This window comes from Pezoporus occidentalis, unplaced genomic scaffold (genome assembly GCF_034315485.1).
Source record: "Pezoporus occidentalis ecotype Australia unplaced genomic scaffold, CSIRO_AGI_Poc_V1 ctg25, whole genome shotgun sequence".
In the NCBI taxonomy this organism is placed as follows: domain Eukaryota; kingdom Metazoa; phylum Chordata; class Aves; order Psittaciformes; family Psittacidae; genus Pezoporus; species Pezoporus occidentalis.
Window position 1 is genome coordinate 4489052 of NW_026914394.1, and position 16536 is coordinate 4505587.

Sequence of the window (16536 nt, forward strand, 5' to 3'; positions counted from 1 at the left end):
TCTGCACCATGAAAACAGGTACTAGTGAACCTATCAGCCAGCCTGCTTTTAGCCTACAGCTTCTTTACTTAATACTACTGTTCTAGTTCTGTATTAATGGAACCATAAAGTTAAAACAAAATGATCTGCCATATATGTTGACACCGAAATTGCTGAATATGCCACCAGAAATACACAACAATAAAGAATTTAATGTCAGTGCTTTCCCAGGGGTTTTTAAAGGTTATAGTTTTCAAATGTGTTTTCTCCCCAGAAATCAACTGAAGTGGTGTTTCAAAGATAAGCTGTATATAGTTCAAAGAAAAGCTAAAAATTAGCACCACCTTTCAGCCTTTGTGAAAGAAAAAGTGACATGGTACACTTCAGAAGCAACTGCCTGAAAAAGGACTCAGTTCTGCTTCCTAACTGCAGTACCATTTCAAAAAGCTGTGTAATTATGTACCCAAACTAGGCACCTTGAATTCCACTGTAAAATAAAAAATCTTATGCTTCTGCACAAGCATAAGATTGTCCAAAAAAACCAGAATTAAAGTCTCCTAATAAACACAGAAAACTTTACCTACTTGGTTCACAGCACACCTGACACCAACTAAAAGACTGGATGCTCTGTGCTAATCTACCACCATATGTCCCAAGAGGAGACAAAGGCAATGAAGCAGAAATAAATGTTAATGGCCTTCATTTAAAAAAACAGTCTTAGTTAATACAGGATAGTAACTACACACCTTCGGGGGGAATTTGATATCAATGTTAACATCGCTGGTCTTAAAAGCGAATCTGGTTAAACAGGAGCCATACATCCTCAGTGAACAGTCTAGAAGAGAGAAAAGTAATTATTTAGCAGCTAGTAAATAAATTATTCTTTAATGGATGACATATACCTTTAGATCTTGTCCCTCCAAAGCAATACTCCTAGATGAATGAATACTGAAGCACATTCTCACTCCTGTGAGGACTAATCACTTCCATAAAACAGTATCAAAGGAAAACAGGTAATTCAATTACTGTAATTACCAAAGGTCCAAAACTTTTCAACCTGTTTTAGAGTATTTTTGCAATGCAGCTTTAGTTTTGTTTGTTCTAAATAAAAAAATAAACAAAAAATATTAATAACTGTCATTATCTCTCTGCAGGACTTTATTTGACAGCTTTTGCTGACTACAGCTTGATTCTCTGCAGCAGGTGGACACTTATAACATTCTTTGTTGCCTCGTACACTTGTCAAGAATTTTTCCATATGTGCTACAACCTGTTAATTTCATTAGCAAGTTCCTATAATTCATTACAAAACATGCATATAAAATGTAACTTCAGTATAATCCAAGGCACAAAGTACAGTATCCATTTAGCGGTTTTGTAGTTAATACAGTTCCTGCAAAGATGTACAACAGATCTAAACTGATTAGAAAATAACTATTCGATAATAGCATAATGAGAAATATCATTCCACTCCATAAACATCACTTCATGATATAATTTTTGCAGATAAAAACTTCCCTGTAATATGTATTAGGGCTCAATTTTCAACTGAAAGTTGACAGTGTTCTCAATCCCTTCCCTGCTCCAGCAGGGTACCTATAACTGGTTGCTCAGAACTGTGGCCAGCTGGGTTCTGAAGATCTCTCAGCATGGAGTGTCCACAACGTCTCTATGCAACCAGTGTTCAACCAGCTGCACAGTGACGAGGTTTTTTCGTTTTTTCTTGTATTTTTTCTTAGTACCTTTGTGTTCTGAACAAACTCTCTCAAACAGATCCACAACAAAATAATTCTTAAAAGAGAAAATAAATCTTAACACGTGCCCAGCTTCAAAGAAACCTTTTTCTGTTTTTTACTACTTAGAAGTTAGCCCTCTCAAAATTTATTTATTTATTGTAAATAATATTAATGCATGATCGCAATGATTTCCAGTGGCTTTTTGTAGCAGTAACAATTGTTGCATAGTTCTAATGTGAGCTCAAGAGAAAATCATGCCAGAACATCCCAGGTTTTCTACACTGTGCATGAATTATTTTTTTTCTATTAGGGAAACAGATTCACTAGAACATGGCGGGCTTTGAAAAGTGGGGTAATAAACTGTCATTTACTACTACAGACTCCCCCTCCACTTCTACTACTCCTCCACATCAGCTCATCAATCCAAACAAATCAGCCAGCCGAGTAACACTAATGTAGTAACTTTCATGAGTATTTATGTAAAAGCAATAATTTCCTTTGCTTTGTCTTATGCTTAATATAGTATCAGTGGAAGCCTCTGTAGTGTCGGAACAGAAGTTGGCACTAGAAGCCACATACAGCAATATTACAGAGCAAGCGAATTAGCAAACCTCCACCCTACTTTTCCCTGTTCTATACAGCACCTTATTTTTAAGCATATATTTAGTACGGTTCCTAAAACTAAAGCTCATCATCCTGCAGCAAACAAAATCTTTCTTACTACTGTATTTTTACAGAGCAAAAGGAAAAAGATATTTCTAAAATTAAAGGACAGTAGAGAGTATCAACCCAGTTTCAATACAGATTAAATAAAAAGATTGAAAACTCATTGCAAATGAGATTAATACTTTCTCTTCTGTTCAGATTCACTTCAAAACAAACCATTGTTAACATAATGTCAACATTACCATAGCTCCAAAACACAGCTCTCAAACACACAGTGTATTAACTAGAGGAAAAATGATGAGAATAGATGGGAAATCAATGCAAAGAAGTAAATGTCAAAGATTATCTTATTGTTACATTATTTATCTTGTTTTCCATCAGTAGTATAAATTGGATTTGAATGCTTAACATGCCCTATTGAAGTAACATAATGTACTTCTGAAGGGGTAGGAGGGGGAAGGAAGACTGTATCATCCAACTTACCCAGATAACTCAGACAATTTTTACGAACTAAGCATTTAACCTACTCAAGACCTTTCTTCTTTAATTATACTTATTTTTAATCAACATAAAGCACTTAATCAAGAAAAAGGCAGATGAAGTATGATACTGATATGTGATTAAGGAAATGTAGTATTTTGACCTATTTAAGGTAATTCAAGAGACTCTGGGAAGCTACAGTTGACCTCAGAGTACATCTCTCCTCATTTTAGGTCCCATTAACCAGAAATATACATGACCTGTTAAGCAATAACCCTTGTGGATTTTAACAGCTTGCTTTAATGAACAGTTACTGATGGGTACCTGCAGATATTTCACACCACTGAAAATATGCTTACCAAAATCATTCATAGGCAAGATCTGACTTGTTTTCCCAAAACTATGCTTTAAAAAGAATATATAAGTGCCTTATGCAACTTTTGTCTACCCTGAGAGATGTTATAAACAACTGAAGAACCAGTAGAAAAAAATATATTTCCAACTCCTTCTCATTTTCCCCTCCTGCTACACTCATACTGGTTTAATTAAGTGCACTTGTGGGGAGAAATCTCTACTGTTAACAGCCACAGATATTCAGTAATGCTAATTAAGGTATAGGTGGAAAGGTTTCTTGTACTAGAGCCTGAGGGATCCTCAGTGGCTGAGGCTTTAAACACAAGCAGGTAGGAAATATTTCATGACCTGGAAATTTCCAGACTTCATCAGAAATCGTCACTTTAAAAGAGAACCAATAGCTTCAATAGAATCATAAAATGGTTTGGGTGAGAAAAGACCTTAAGATCTAGTTCTAACTCTCCTGTACAGCCTGGCCTTGAACATTGCCAGGGATGGACTAAAAGCATACTAGAAAGAAGGCAAAATAAGCACAATCGTATTTTCCTCCTTTTTTGTAGGTTTGTTGGTTCCTTTTAAGTCAACTGCCAGTCTGTTTTAAAATGCCTGTATATATTAATACTGTATCATATAAAGATAGCCCAAAACACATTAATTCACCACTAATGATGGTGTCAAAAACTGTGTATAACTAAAGAAAAATTAAATGGGGAATATTGTGAATACCTGGTAAGGGCTGTTGAATAATTTTCTCCATCTCCTTCACAATGTCTTGACGAATTCGGAAGTCGTCATCGGATATGCCTTGCTCATTTGCTGCCTCAATGAGGGTAAAGCTCAGAGCAGCCAACTGTGCAGAAGAGGGAGGTGGGAGGGCTCGCAGCTCATTTTCTTCTTGTTTTTCCTGAAGAGTTATTAGATGAGAAAAGTAAAAACTGACATTTTAAGAGAAAAAAGTTATATCATGATACTAGAACGTACTGTTTAGTGTATGTGCTCTTCTATTTACATCGTGCTCTGACCAAACACTTTCAAAGGTAGGAACTCTGCCCGGCCTCACTGGCAAATGTACTAGAGTGGCTCATAGAGAGGACAGTAGATGCTCAGTGTTTGAAAGAGAGCATGTTGTTCCACAACTGGCAACTGGGGAGGAAATCTGCTGTGTTACATTCCTGAACCACATTTTCTGACAGCTTTGAAACAGAATTCATCCAAGGAAATGAAAAGCTGTAATTGTTCCTACATAGTAAAAGTAACTGAGCTAAGAAAGTTCTTCTAGAGTCACACAGACTTTTTTCTCAGAGTGGATTGTACTTGAAGGAAGGATATGCGAGGCAGAAGTGTTCCTAGCTCCAAGAAATGTTGATTTGAGTCTCACTGCTGCCTAAACAGCTGGTGCCAGAACGTGCTATTTTTAGTGCATCAAATTGATATCCTTCTAATCCAACAGCAAGAAATACGTCAGATGCATCGAGTCATCTGGGAGTAAGTAAAACAATCACTTGTTTCACAAATTCATCAACTAAATTAAACAGGTGACTGACAGCAGAAATAAATAATAACCAGAAGATAATTATACACTAAGAAAACACAGTCCAGGATGAAAATGTTAAGTCAGTTCTAGGCTGCATTTCTTAACTCTTCTGTTCTGATTTGAATAAATTTAGTGTAAGAAAGAATTTGTGCATTTTCAATGGGCTATGGTTTTTTTTTTCACATCAGTGCTTTATGTTTTTTCTTGAGTGTGGAAGCCACAGCTGCTGCTAGACTTCTTTGATAGCATGTACCTCATAGTTAGAGCTGTAAATAGGTATATTTTATAAAGCAACATTTAGACAGTTACATACTTCTTATCACTGTAATGTGGCACACTGCATAAAGCTATTTGAAGACAAGTGTTAAGAACTGAAACCACTCCCTGTCCTCTAGCATTTCCATCTGGTGGTAAAGAAACCTCATTCCTCAGTTCTTATCTCCATGCCCAGATGACAAAGTACGGTACCAAAGTGTTTCTATATCAAACATGGAGCTTGTTTATTGCCACTTTATTAGCATATTTCCATTATGGAATTTAGCAGCAAGAGAACCAGAATCCTTTACAAATAATAACTAAACATAATACAGAAATGCTACTGTCTGAGATGTAATGGATTTATGATACTCGAGTTTTCTAAGTGATGGCTTATATATATGATAGAATCAGAGCATTAATTACAAATAGAAGTATGGTAAATACATGGGAACAGGAGTAATTGACAGAATTTTGGGGAATGGTTGTAGGAAAAGTAATTGTAACCATCTGAATCACAAACCTGTAAATACTGGGGAATTTGTAGCTCTTCATCAGCATTTACAAAAACGGGCCGGCAAGCAAAGCTGTGCACCTTTTGTTGGATTTCATGCATGTAACAGTTCTTTAAAGCAAAGCACACAGTAACACCACAGTATCTGATAAGGAAACTGCTCTTCTCCTTGAAATCAAACTCATACATAAACCCAGGCAGATGATGAGTGACTCAGGAACTGAATCCCTTCCTACTTTAACTGTCTTTTTTTAGTCTAGATGTACTAATCATTCCACTTACCCATCACAGAGAGGATGTAGACAAAAACATCACAAGTCAGACGAAAAAGGAAAAAAAACCAAAAAAAACACCACCCCCAGCCCACCTCCAGTCTCCAGAGGTCTCGCTACCAATGATACTACTTTTGGAAGAAACAGAAATACTAAGTATGTTTCTCACCTAAGTTACCTTGCATACTGGTACTAACAGTATGATGCACTGCCCACTATTCAGAGACATGAATTCAGAAGCAATAACTAAGAATGTTCTTTCCTCTCTGCCTGGACAAACAGATCATCAAACACTTCCTGTCAAACACAAAACGAGCAACAGAAATGTGTAGATCTCTGGTCAGCACACAAAATTATCACCTAAATGAAGATGACCGAAGAAAACAAACCACATAACTAAAACCCCCCCTTTTTCTTAAAGAAAAAAAACCAAACCAGTGAAAATCTTATCTGTTAACTTACCATTATGTTTTTCTTATGACGTTTTTCTTTAATATGCTTGTGAGCTCCCTGGATGTTCTCAATGTGAACTAAGCAGAGCTTGCATAGGTACTGACAGTTGGTGTATTCTGGGGAGCGCTGGGGAAAAATGGCCACAGATTAAGCTAAATTTTTTCTGCCAACAGTGTCTGAAAAGCTCAATTCTTTAAATAATAAATTGTATTTCACAATTACGTAACACTTGTAATGTCAAGGTGCTCTGTAAATATTAAATGGTCTCCAAAAAACACAGCAGAAATGGATTTTCACCTGTATGACAAGCAGGGAAAGCAAGGAAAGGAAGTGAGGTGACTTGAATGTTACACTTCTCAGTATATTTTTGAGAGGCAAGATTAAGACTGAAGAGTTTACACCACATAAGGCTGACCTAAAGGCCAGTAAACCATTCCCTTGCCAGCTCAAGCTTTAATAACTATGGATTTATTAAATCTCTGCATCTATCCTCCCCTCTCTGGAGAGAAAACGGGAAGAATTCATTGTGTTATCTAGTACACACGTTAGGACAGATGGTGGTGGTATTTGGCTGGCATATTTACAGCGGGCTCTGCAAGTACTGCATTTTTTATTCTATTAGAAAGGGTGCGGCTAGCCAACAGGGAGGAAGAGAGCCAGTTTCTGACTTAATAATGGCTGTGCTCTGGATAAAGTGGGATCCTCTGACAAGGGGTAAGATTATTCCATGCTGATTAATAATTTGGGATACTCAGAATTCAAGAAACATGCAGAACAAGCATCTTTGTGAACATAAAGGCTGGAAGAGATGAAGTACACAAATGGAGAGCTGCTACCCAGGAGACCCCTGTGACAGTCTGTAAGAAGCAGCCAAGTCTCAGATGATGGGGGGCAGGAGATCACTATTTTCCTAGGGTCCAGGGGAGGATACTGGGGAGTTTATCCTACCAGGAAACCAGTGAGAACTACCAGACTAAACGACAGAAAAGACTACCTCTGCAAAGACAAGAGGTTACTGACAAATACTCCACTTTAGTATGTCTCATCCTGCAGTTGCATTTTCTTGCTCTACTAAAACACAGCTACAGAGATCAGAAACCTTTTGATATGCTCACTGCAAAGACAAAAGGGCCCTTTACTTTTTCTACAGACTTGTTAGCATTTTTATGTTAGCATTTTTACAATAACTGCTATCAGTTCTAATTGGGAAAGAAAAGGCCTACTTAACATTTTCATCCTAGTTCTAATACATTTATAGTTCCTGAAACCAAAACGTATTCTGAAAACACCAGATGTTTAAACAGTGACATAACAATGAATGGAGAATGCTGTTTTAAGACACTAAGGTGGACTATAGATCAGTTAAACAAATTTGACTTACTAAACCACTACTAAATTTGGGCAAGTTTTTCCACTTACTGAGTTTGGTCATTTGCTTCGGAGGGGGAGGGGGGTGGGGAAGAGTGGAGGAAACTGATACTTTCCAACTGCAGAGTACCTATCAATTTAAAATAACATGGTCATTATCCTTTCATTACTAATTCTCTTCATCCTTTTATTTTTTTTTTATGAGACAGATACCTAGTAAGAAGAAATTAAACATCAATTCTGAAAACAACTTGGCTAGCTCAAAAGACTCAAGTGTTCAACACATGATGACTGAAGTACATGAAAACTATTTTACCACTCTTCTGAAATGGACTATCAGCAATATTTTTAAAATTGGGTATTTCTTTACAATACTGATCTGCAGTATCATAGCAACAGATGTTGCCAAATGGTTGAGTCATGTAATGCCTTTTATTTTGCCTTTACTGCCTTTTTAAAGTCATTAGTTAAGCTTAACACCAATGAAAAGGGCAAGAATGTAGTGAGACAAAAAAAAAAACCTACAGACTACTACTTGAGTAAGACACATGCATCTAAAGAAGCAAGGCCTTACATATGTGTAGTCCTGACTTAGGATAGCCAGGGAACTAATCCAGCTCAAAGCAAGTTGTATTTTAAAGCACTCGCAGAGAATGGGAATGTTCCAGATGACTAGGAAAGAGAAACTGAAGAGGATAAGCCAAAGCGTTAAGAGACCAGTCAGAGTGAGTATCCAGAAAAATACTGTAATAAATTATTATTGAGCACATAATAAAGAAAAACAGATCATAGGTGACAAAGTGATCTGCTATAAACAAATTGCACAAAACCAATTTTAGGGTTGTTTTTTTAAAGATAAAATCATAAGGGCTTGAAGAAGCAGATGTACCTTGAATTCTACACGGTTTTTGTCACTTGTCATAGTATCAGTCTCAAAAGGAGACCAGAAGTACTATCTAAATAAAGAACAGTAAGGTGGGAGCAAAACTCCTCCGAGAACAGTCCTCAGAGCACACACACACTTAAGTCTGGTTCACCACCAGTTTAAAGGCTTGTGCCAGGTACTTTTCAGCAGGGATCCTTCTGGGGTCAGAAATATTCATGTTTTTGTTGAAGACTTAGGAAATGCAATAGAGGGTGTGCTGACTACAAACACGAAACATACCAAGTTGGAAGAGATTACAGAAGATGTAAAATGACAAAGAAAATCAGTGATGGCAAGAAATCAAAGAAAGTGAATAAATAAGCTACAATTACAGTATCAAAATATAATTCCTGCTTAGGTACTAACTGCAAATGATACAAGCCTGGGAAGATCTGATTAGGCATTTCTTAAGAGAAGGATATGGGGATCATTGCCAGTCAAACTACAAGCCAACCTCCTACTGGTGCTAAAAAAGCAGAGATCCTAAACACAGATACTGTATTTCAGACAGATGAAGTCAGCTTTCTTCTTTATATGCAAGACCTAAGCTGAAAGTGTATGTCCAATTTTAGGTAGCAGCTACATGGTAGATGCCTACAGAAAAGCAACAATAATGAACCAGTAACTAAAAACCCTCTCAGACCAAAGAGCAAGTCTGAAGAAAAACAGACTGCATTAACAGAAATGATCTTCAAATATGTAGGAAGCTGCAGAAAAAGTCATAAACTTTATTTTCCTAGGACAACACGTAATGGATCAAAACACTACAAGAGATGCTTACATTGGACATGAAGAAAAACTTCTGGGTTACCTATACTTACTTTGTTTCACTGGAGAGAATATTAAGAAGAGTTCTGGTGAACATTTTTAAGGAATCATCTTCAATACATGTGCTTCGGACTAGTGGAAGGCTAATACACTGAAGATACCCCAAGGTTCCTTTCAATACTGTACTCTGTGTTTCTAGGTAGCCAGACATTCTAGAATATCTTAGGTAAGTTGTGGAACTGGAAACCTTTAGGTCTGCAGAGTTATAAAATATCGTTCTACAAAGGCCGCGTGTGCCACAAAAGGAACACCAAGTTTCCAATCCTTAACATCTGCCCCCATGAATGACTAGCCAACTACTAGGGATAGTATCTTAGATCAACAAAGTGATTCAGTACAAACAAGAAAGAATCAGAGGCAAAATGTTCTACTAGAAATAGCACCCATGCAGAAATATGGTAATGATAATGACAGAAAACACCCATTTTCTTTTTTTATCTAATAACTCAACCTACTTTTTCAAGTCGGGAGATATAATCTCTTTCCAGACGCTCTTCAGCTTGTTTCAATCCTAGTTCCTGTTCAGCTGTCAGATTAGATTCATCAATAACAGCAGTGCTTTCTAAATAATCAGCTTCCAAAGTATGTTCTTTAGTTGATTCAGAATTCTTTATTTTACCTAGAGAAAGAAACAGTTATTTTCTCCAGAGTAACTAAGGAGAGGAAAAATGAAAGTTAAGAGTGCAGAGCAGTTAAGAGCATCTCACTAAAGAGCTGGACACAAATCAGAGCTGCATTCCAATTGTTTGTCCAAAGGCTGGCCAAAATCACCTTTAACGTTAGAATCTTCCCAGTATGTTTACTGGTATTTTGGAGAGACTTCAGCTACTAAAAGTGCTATCAAAAAGAGGAGAAAAAAATACGGTAGATTGATTTTGTGTTTCAGTCACAACTCTAGAGCCTCTATTAAATTCTTCAAGTCAAGAAAGGGTTGGGGTTTTTTGTTACACAGAACAGAGTACATGAGATTGTTATGCTCTACTATAACACAAATAAGAAATACTAGGCTTAAGATATTTTATACAGCATGTTTTGTTAAGGAAGCAGTCACAGAACCGCCTTAGACATTCACCCAAATGACCTCGCAGAGCCAGTCATCAGGCATGCCAAGCCCTACATTCAGGAGGCTGCTGGAGTTACATCCAAACACCTTCTGACACCTTGCTGCCCTCGGCTAGCAACCACGTAGTTCTGGAACGCTGCTGCTCACAAACACGCAGGTCAATTCTGACAGGCCAGTTCCTCCAGATGCCTATGAATTGTTCATAGGCCACTCATCTGTACAAACATCCACAGCTGAAATTATTCCAGTAGTCTTTACATCAGCAAAAATTTGTGTTTTGTTCTTTTTTTCTTTCCTTTCAAATGAGGTATGTGCTACCACACTAGCTAGGAATCAAAACTGAGCAAGTTTTCAACTCCTGTTTTCTCAGGGACAGAGAGGGTCCCTACAGTACATGATGGTGGTTTACAAAGAGCTGACTCATCATATAATCACAGAATGGTTTGGGTTGGAAAGGACCTTAAGATCATCTAGTTCCAGCCCCCTGCCATGGGCAGGGACACCTCTTCCTAGACCATGTCACCCAAGGCTCTGTCCAACGTGAACACTGACTGCCAGGGATGGAGCATTTATCACTTCTTTGGGCAACCTGCTGCCATTTCAACTTGGTTTTGCCGTTAAATTTTATTAAGATAGCTAAAAAAAATTATACTATTCTCCCAGTATTTCCATACAAGCAATTACTGTAGCTGTTGAAATAGTGAGAAACACTTCAAATAGAAAGTCTGCACAGGCATGCTGTCTTAAACCAGCATTTTAATTTAAAAAGCTGTATTCTGAAGAAGTGTGACAAATTCTACACTAAGGAGTTAACCTGAAGTGAGACAAGCCTGATTCATGTATTTAGTTGTGAAATTGAAAAGTATGTATAAGAATTTAACACTCAGAAGGGTAACCACTGGTGGATGATATGTATGCCGGAGCTCTCTAAATCAAAGGGCCACCTACCAAAACATATTTTAAACATAAAAGAGCACAACAATCACACAAAAAAGGGAAGTATTTCCCCTCACCCATAAAACCCCACAATTTTTCTTGCAGATTTCTCCTCTGATCTTTCTGAACAGCAATAATAGCTGTCACTTCCATGAGTGGCAATGATATGATGAAGGGATCCCCCCCAGATGTAATATTCACAAAACTGCCTGAACCCTCCCCAAAAAAGGTATTTTGCAAAGAGTTCAGGTCTTAGGCATGAGAAAAAAAGACAGTTGTTATCATAATCTCTTATTCTCTAAGTAGCATGTTTGTATTTAACAGCAGCTTCTCTAAATGCCATCAACAACTTAGTACATGTGAAAAAAAAAATATCCAAAGAGAAACATTTCAAAGCCCATTTCAGACTGTTAACAATTTTACCAGAAGAAAATTGAATAAAGCAGTGTTGAACACTCACTGAAGTCATCAGGTTTATGCTCCATTTTCCTTTGATCTGAAGAAGTCTTACCAGCATCACCAGTCTGATCAATGTTAGTCTTCGAAGTATGAACTCCCAGTGGATTTTCCAACAGCAGTTTCCCTTTCTGTGTAGCTGTTAAGCTTTCCATACCGATCCCATTCCCCGAAACATGGGAGCCTGGAAAATTTTCTCCCACTGGTTGAGCTTTTGTCTGTTTCAAGTTTTCCACTGCTGATGATAAATTAGAAGATTTTTTTGCTTTTCCATGACTTCGCTCCTGAAGGTTTGTTCCCGTCTCTTTAGTTCCAGGAATACAACTGTTCACTTTGCATGATTTATTGTCTCCTTGTTTTTCAGAACAAACATCATTCTGTTTGCTTTTTTTGCTGCTATTCCCACTTGGAGAACTTCTCCCAACGTCCTTCACAGATCTGTCATTTCTGTTATGTTTGTAATTTTGATTATTTGTAACTTTGACTGCTTTGCCTTCCTCACAGACAAGACGGACGGACTTCCTTGGGTCATGATTTCCATTCTTTGAGCTCTGGGCCTCTTCCATTATAGTGAAGACCTGCTTCTCCTGTCTCTTGAGACCACTTGAAGTGCAATTCTTCAGCAATAGGCAGTTGATTTTAAATCCACCGTGCAAGCAAGGATCGTAGCTGATTGTCTACTGAAGAAATAATGATAGACATTCTTAAACTGGAGGAAGAACAGCAAAGCTCTATGCAGACAAGACATTAAAATAAACCTCTCTAAAGCAAATCAAAACTACAAATGATAGGAAGCATCTTCCCCCCAGAGGAACAGGTGAATTCTCATAATACATCCTGCATTAAACTCATGAAAACGTTGATCATCTTGACTTCCACTGAAAAGAGGAGGGGATCTGAAGAGATGAAAAATGGCAGATCATGGTAAAAACACTCAGTGATAAAACTGCCAACAGCTTGCTTTTTCTTTCCTTCCTATTTCTGGCTTCCTGAAAAAAAAAACCAAGAACCAAGATATCTTCAACTACATGGAGGAAAAAAAAATAAGGAAAAAATTTAACACATCTAAAAAATACCACTCAACAAACACACAGCTCAAATCAGCCGCTAGAGAAAGCTGATTCAGTTTCCAGCAAGCAAGCTCCATCTTATTAACTGATTAAAAAACCCACAAGTTGGAACTATAGCTCAAAGTATTAATAATAAACCTGACCTATCACTTGTATCCACAGACACTTGAGCAAATTCCTGATATGTACAATTCTCATCCAAATTAATTGCCATCAATTCAGTAAGATTTTGCTTAGCTCAAAAAAACACAAGTAAGAAGTATTTTGTTCAGCTGCAGATTAATTTTACTTATCTAAACCTCAGTCCTTTAGGTGGTGTATCAGCTGAACTCAAAGATTGTTTTTCCAGTGGGAAGCTAAGCATGAGTAAGTGGGGCTGTTTGTAAGGCAGTCCTCATACTAATATATAAAACCAAGAATTGTTCTTCTGTAACAAGAACTTGGATTTTTTGGTTTAATAACCTTAAGATAGCAATACAAACCTATGATAATAAAGTATCAGACATAGAAGAAAACAAATTTTATAAGGCTATAGCAAGATACAGAGGTTGGAGTTTCTCCCTTTCCTGTACAGCTACATATTCGGTAAGTAAAAGCATGATCCATGGAAATTTCTGGGGTTTAGAGAACCCATCAAAATAAGTACCTTATTATTTACTGAAGGAATAATAGAAAAGTCAATGAACTACAACTATTAGAAGTATCACAATGTACTTTTGTACTTAAATAATAAGAACCAGAAGGAAGGACCAGATTAAAACGTCTGCTTTAAAAAAAAAAGCCCAACCAAACTGTCTGAATATTATCAGTATAAAGAACAGTAATTTTTTTCTTTTCAAGCTATATACTGTAGTTACCATCTCTCTCAAAGAGACACAAATCAGGCTATACTTTAGGACAAAACCCACATACTAAGAATTGTTATCTTAAGCCTCTAGTGACATAACTGAAAGCACATACTATCTTGCAGAAATGAAAATCAAACAAACAAAACCTACCAGAATTTTCATGACCTTCATGTTAGCAGCACAGTCTTTAGTAAAATATAAAACTTGACAAAGAAAATCTGTATTCCTAAATTCATTCCAATGGCGAAGTATTTTAACTGACAGATACATTTAGTTAATATTACAACTCTTTTCCATTAAACACTGATTACACCTGGCTCTTACTTCTAGACCAAAAGTCAAAGACCAAAAAGCAAAATGATTAAATAGTATTAGCCTTTGGATTGTAGTGAGTCTTTCCCGTAGCAATTCCTACTGGCTTGGCAGCAGGAACTAAGCCTCGGTGTGGTAGGAAGAGCCTAGGGGTTGCTACAGGTTGGCTAAGTTATTCTGGTCTCTGACCACCAGTATAAAGCACTGAGCTATTGACTGGTGAGATGTGGTATTTACGTACAGGATGTCGCTATCTTTAAACTGTACTCCACTGGGATCTTTTTCTTCTGTAACCAAGTTACAGCATGAGAGTAGGTTTTCTCAAATTCTAAACTATTCCTTATGCTTTAGTTGCTCGACCTGGAGAGGGAATAAAACCCAAACAACAACCGCAGCAAAAAAAAAAACCACCCCAACCCACACACATCAATTCCACTTTCATTTCTGATTCATTTCTGACGTGCACATCACCATTAACTGTGGACACTGAGGCCACACTTCCACATTCACTGAAAAGCAGCATAGGTCAACACCACCTAAAAGACAAGCAACAACACCCTTTCTCCAACCTGGTTACTTACTCCTACTCCTGGGGCTGCTCCCTCCCTTGTGCAGGTCTGCAGTGAATAAAACCGGAAAACCAATCCAGCTTAACAGTAAGCTGGCACAAGGGAGGAGGAGGAGGAGCAGGAGTTGGTAATAACAAACAACTAGTTGGGTGGGGACAACTTCTCTTGGCATCATTTCCAGCTTAAAGCTACCATGGAACTCTAGCATTGGAGGAAAAGTGGGGCTTCATTTTGCTCTGCTCTTTGCATGTGTTGCATTGTTAGGTTCATATTCTGCAAGGAGGTTTAAAAAAGAAAAACCACAAAAATTCTATTGTAGGCTTAAATGACTTGATCTCATCCATTCACCAAAATACCCAGTTACATATTCAAAGAGAACAGATAAGCTTTAATCAAATGTACAAATGTGATGTGAATAAAGCCACTCAGAAAACTGCTAGGAAAAACTATAATCCAATAAATTGAGTACTGTGATAATGTCACATATTAAGAGATTAATTAAATACAAGTAGTTAAGATCAAAAAGCACAGATACATTCCTTATTCCTCAGAAATATGAAGAACAAGTCTTGAAATTTTGTAAGACAAGAATATTTTGTACAGAAAAAGGGTTCTACAACGAAATTTAGAATCTGAAATACAATTACAATAATAATGTTGTATTTTGGCATCTTTTTCCTCTTCTTTCTTTTGAATTAAATACTGAAATGATTTAGCAAACAAAAAATATTCTAAACTGCTGTAACATACTCAATAGTAACCACGCTGCCAAGTAATGAAACTTAACATGAAAAACAAAGAGACCACTACTAAGCCTAAGACAGTCTCATGATCTTCCCTCCTCTGTCAGATATTGGCCATCTATACAAGAGAGAGGGGAGAGAGTGAAAGAAGTGCCTCCAAAAAGAAGAACATGATAGGAAACAACACACTAGAGGAGTGAATCACTGCTGAGGTGGCATCTTTCTAGAAACCTGGATGTCTTATTCACCAGCTCAGGCTCAAATTGCCAGACCTGGAATCAAAGAAGAATTTTCTCCCAGGCAGGCTGGCAATAAAAGCAGAATTATTCACCTGCGTCTGCAAAGCGGGGTATGATTAACCTGCTGAAATCATTTCTGCATGTTTCATTTATTCAACATCCTGCTGTTACAGGGGACTTGGGTTCCTCTGCTTTCTGAACGTACAATCAGCTACTCCTCTGAAGCCTACCTCAATTTTTGGCTCTTCGCAGAAAAATAATCTGGCTGGAATACAAGAGTTTGAGGTCAGACACAACACCATCTGACCTCAAACTATGAAAAATTATTGAGCCTATACATAGCTACAACAATCAAATTAAAAATGCTTAACATCAGCTTCAATTTTACTAGAGCAGAATTCACTTCAGGCTCACAAAACGAAGGAACAACATTGTTTCACTTTCATTTATGCCAGTTTCTTTTGTTTCCTCCTACTCTCAGTCTAGCATTAGAAAATTCTGCATTTGAATTGCAAAACCTCTGGGTAACTTACTTCCAAACAGGGGGAAGAAAAACCCAAACACTTTCAAGAAGGCATTTCTACCCATCTGCCCTTCCACTCCTTCCTCTCAAGTTGTCCAACCATATTTAGCTCCTTCAGAAGCACACATTTTGCATCAGAGACTGCCATAACAGGCCCTCTTCCAAGATGAAGGCCAAGTTAAACTGTGAGCTCCTGCATTCTGAGCTGCTCTTTCGCAAAAGGATTTATTTAATCATTTCACTAGCAGCAGAACTGAATATACCTGGTTTCCTATACATTCATTTTGTGCTCCTCTGTCACACTCTGGATCACAGACCATTGGGCAAGCAGAGGAGACAAGCTGTAGCTGAAGGAACATATGCACTGACTGGTTCTTTAACTACTCCCTAAGTGGAAACTGTTTTCCCCTCAG

The 16536-nt window shown here is 37.5% G+C and overlaps 2 protein-coding genes across 4 annotated transcripts in view; one reads left to right on the top strand and one right to left on the bottom strand.

Annotated features, from left to right (window-relative positions):
* The window catches only part of PRPF38A (pre-mRNA processing factor 38A), a 149305-nt gene that overhangs the window by 32748 nt on the left and 100021 nt on the right, over positions 1-16536 (top strand). The gene's annotated exons all lie outside the window — the stretch shown is intronic.
* TUT4 (terminal uridylyl transferase 4) overlaps positions 1-16536 on the bottom strand; it is a 48241-nt gene that overhangs the window by 27168 nt on the left and 4537 nt on the right. For 2 of the 3 annotated variants that reach the window (XM_062623184.1, XM_062623182.1), the window contains exons 2-6: positions 11824-12499; positions 9820-9983; positions 6253-6369; positions 3942-4119; positions 726-814 (exon numbers count right to left, since the gene is read on the bottom strand). In XM_062623184.1, the coding sequence (XP_062479168.1) occupies positions 726-814; positions 3942-4119; positions 6253-6369; positions 9820-9983; positions 11824-12385 (1110 nt within the window). In that variant the 5' untranslated portion in view covers positions 12386-12499. The remainder of the gene's footprint in view (positions 1-725; positions 815-3941; positions 4120-6252; positions 6370-9819; positions 9984-11823; positions 12500-16536) is intronic. The other variant, XM_062623183.1, reaches the window with a different exon arrangement.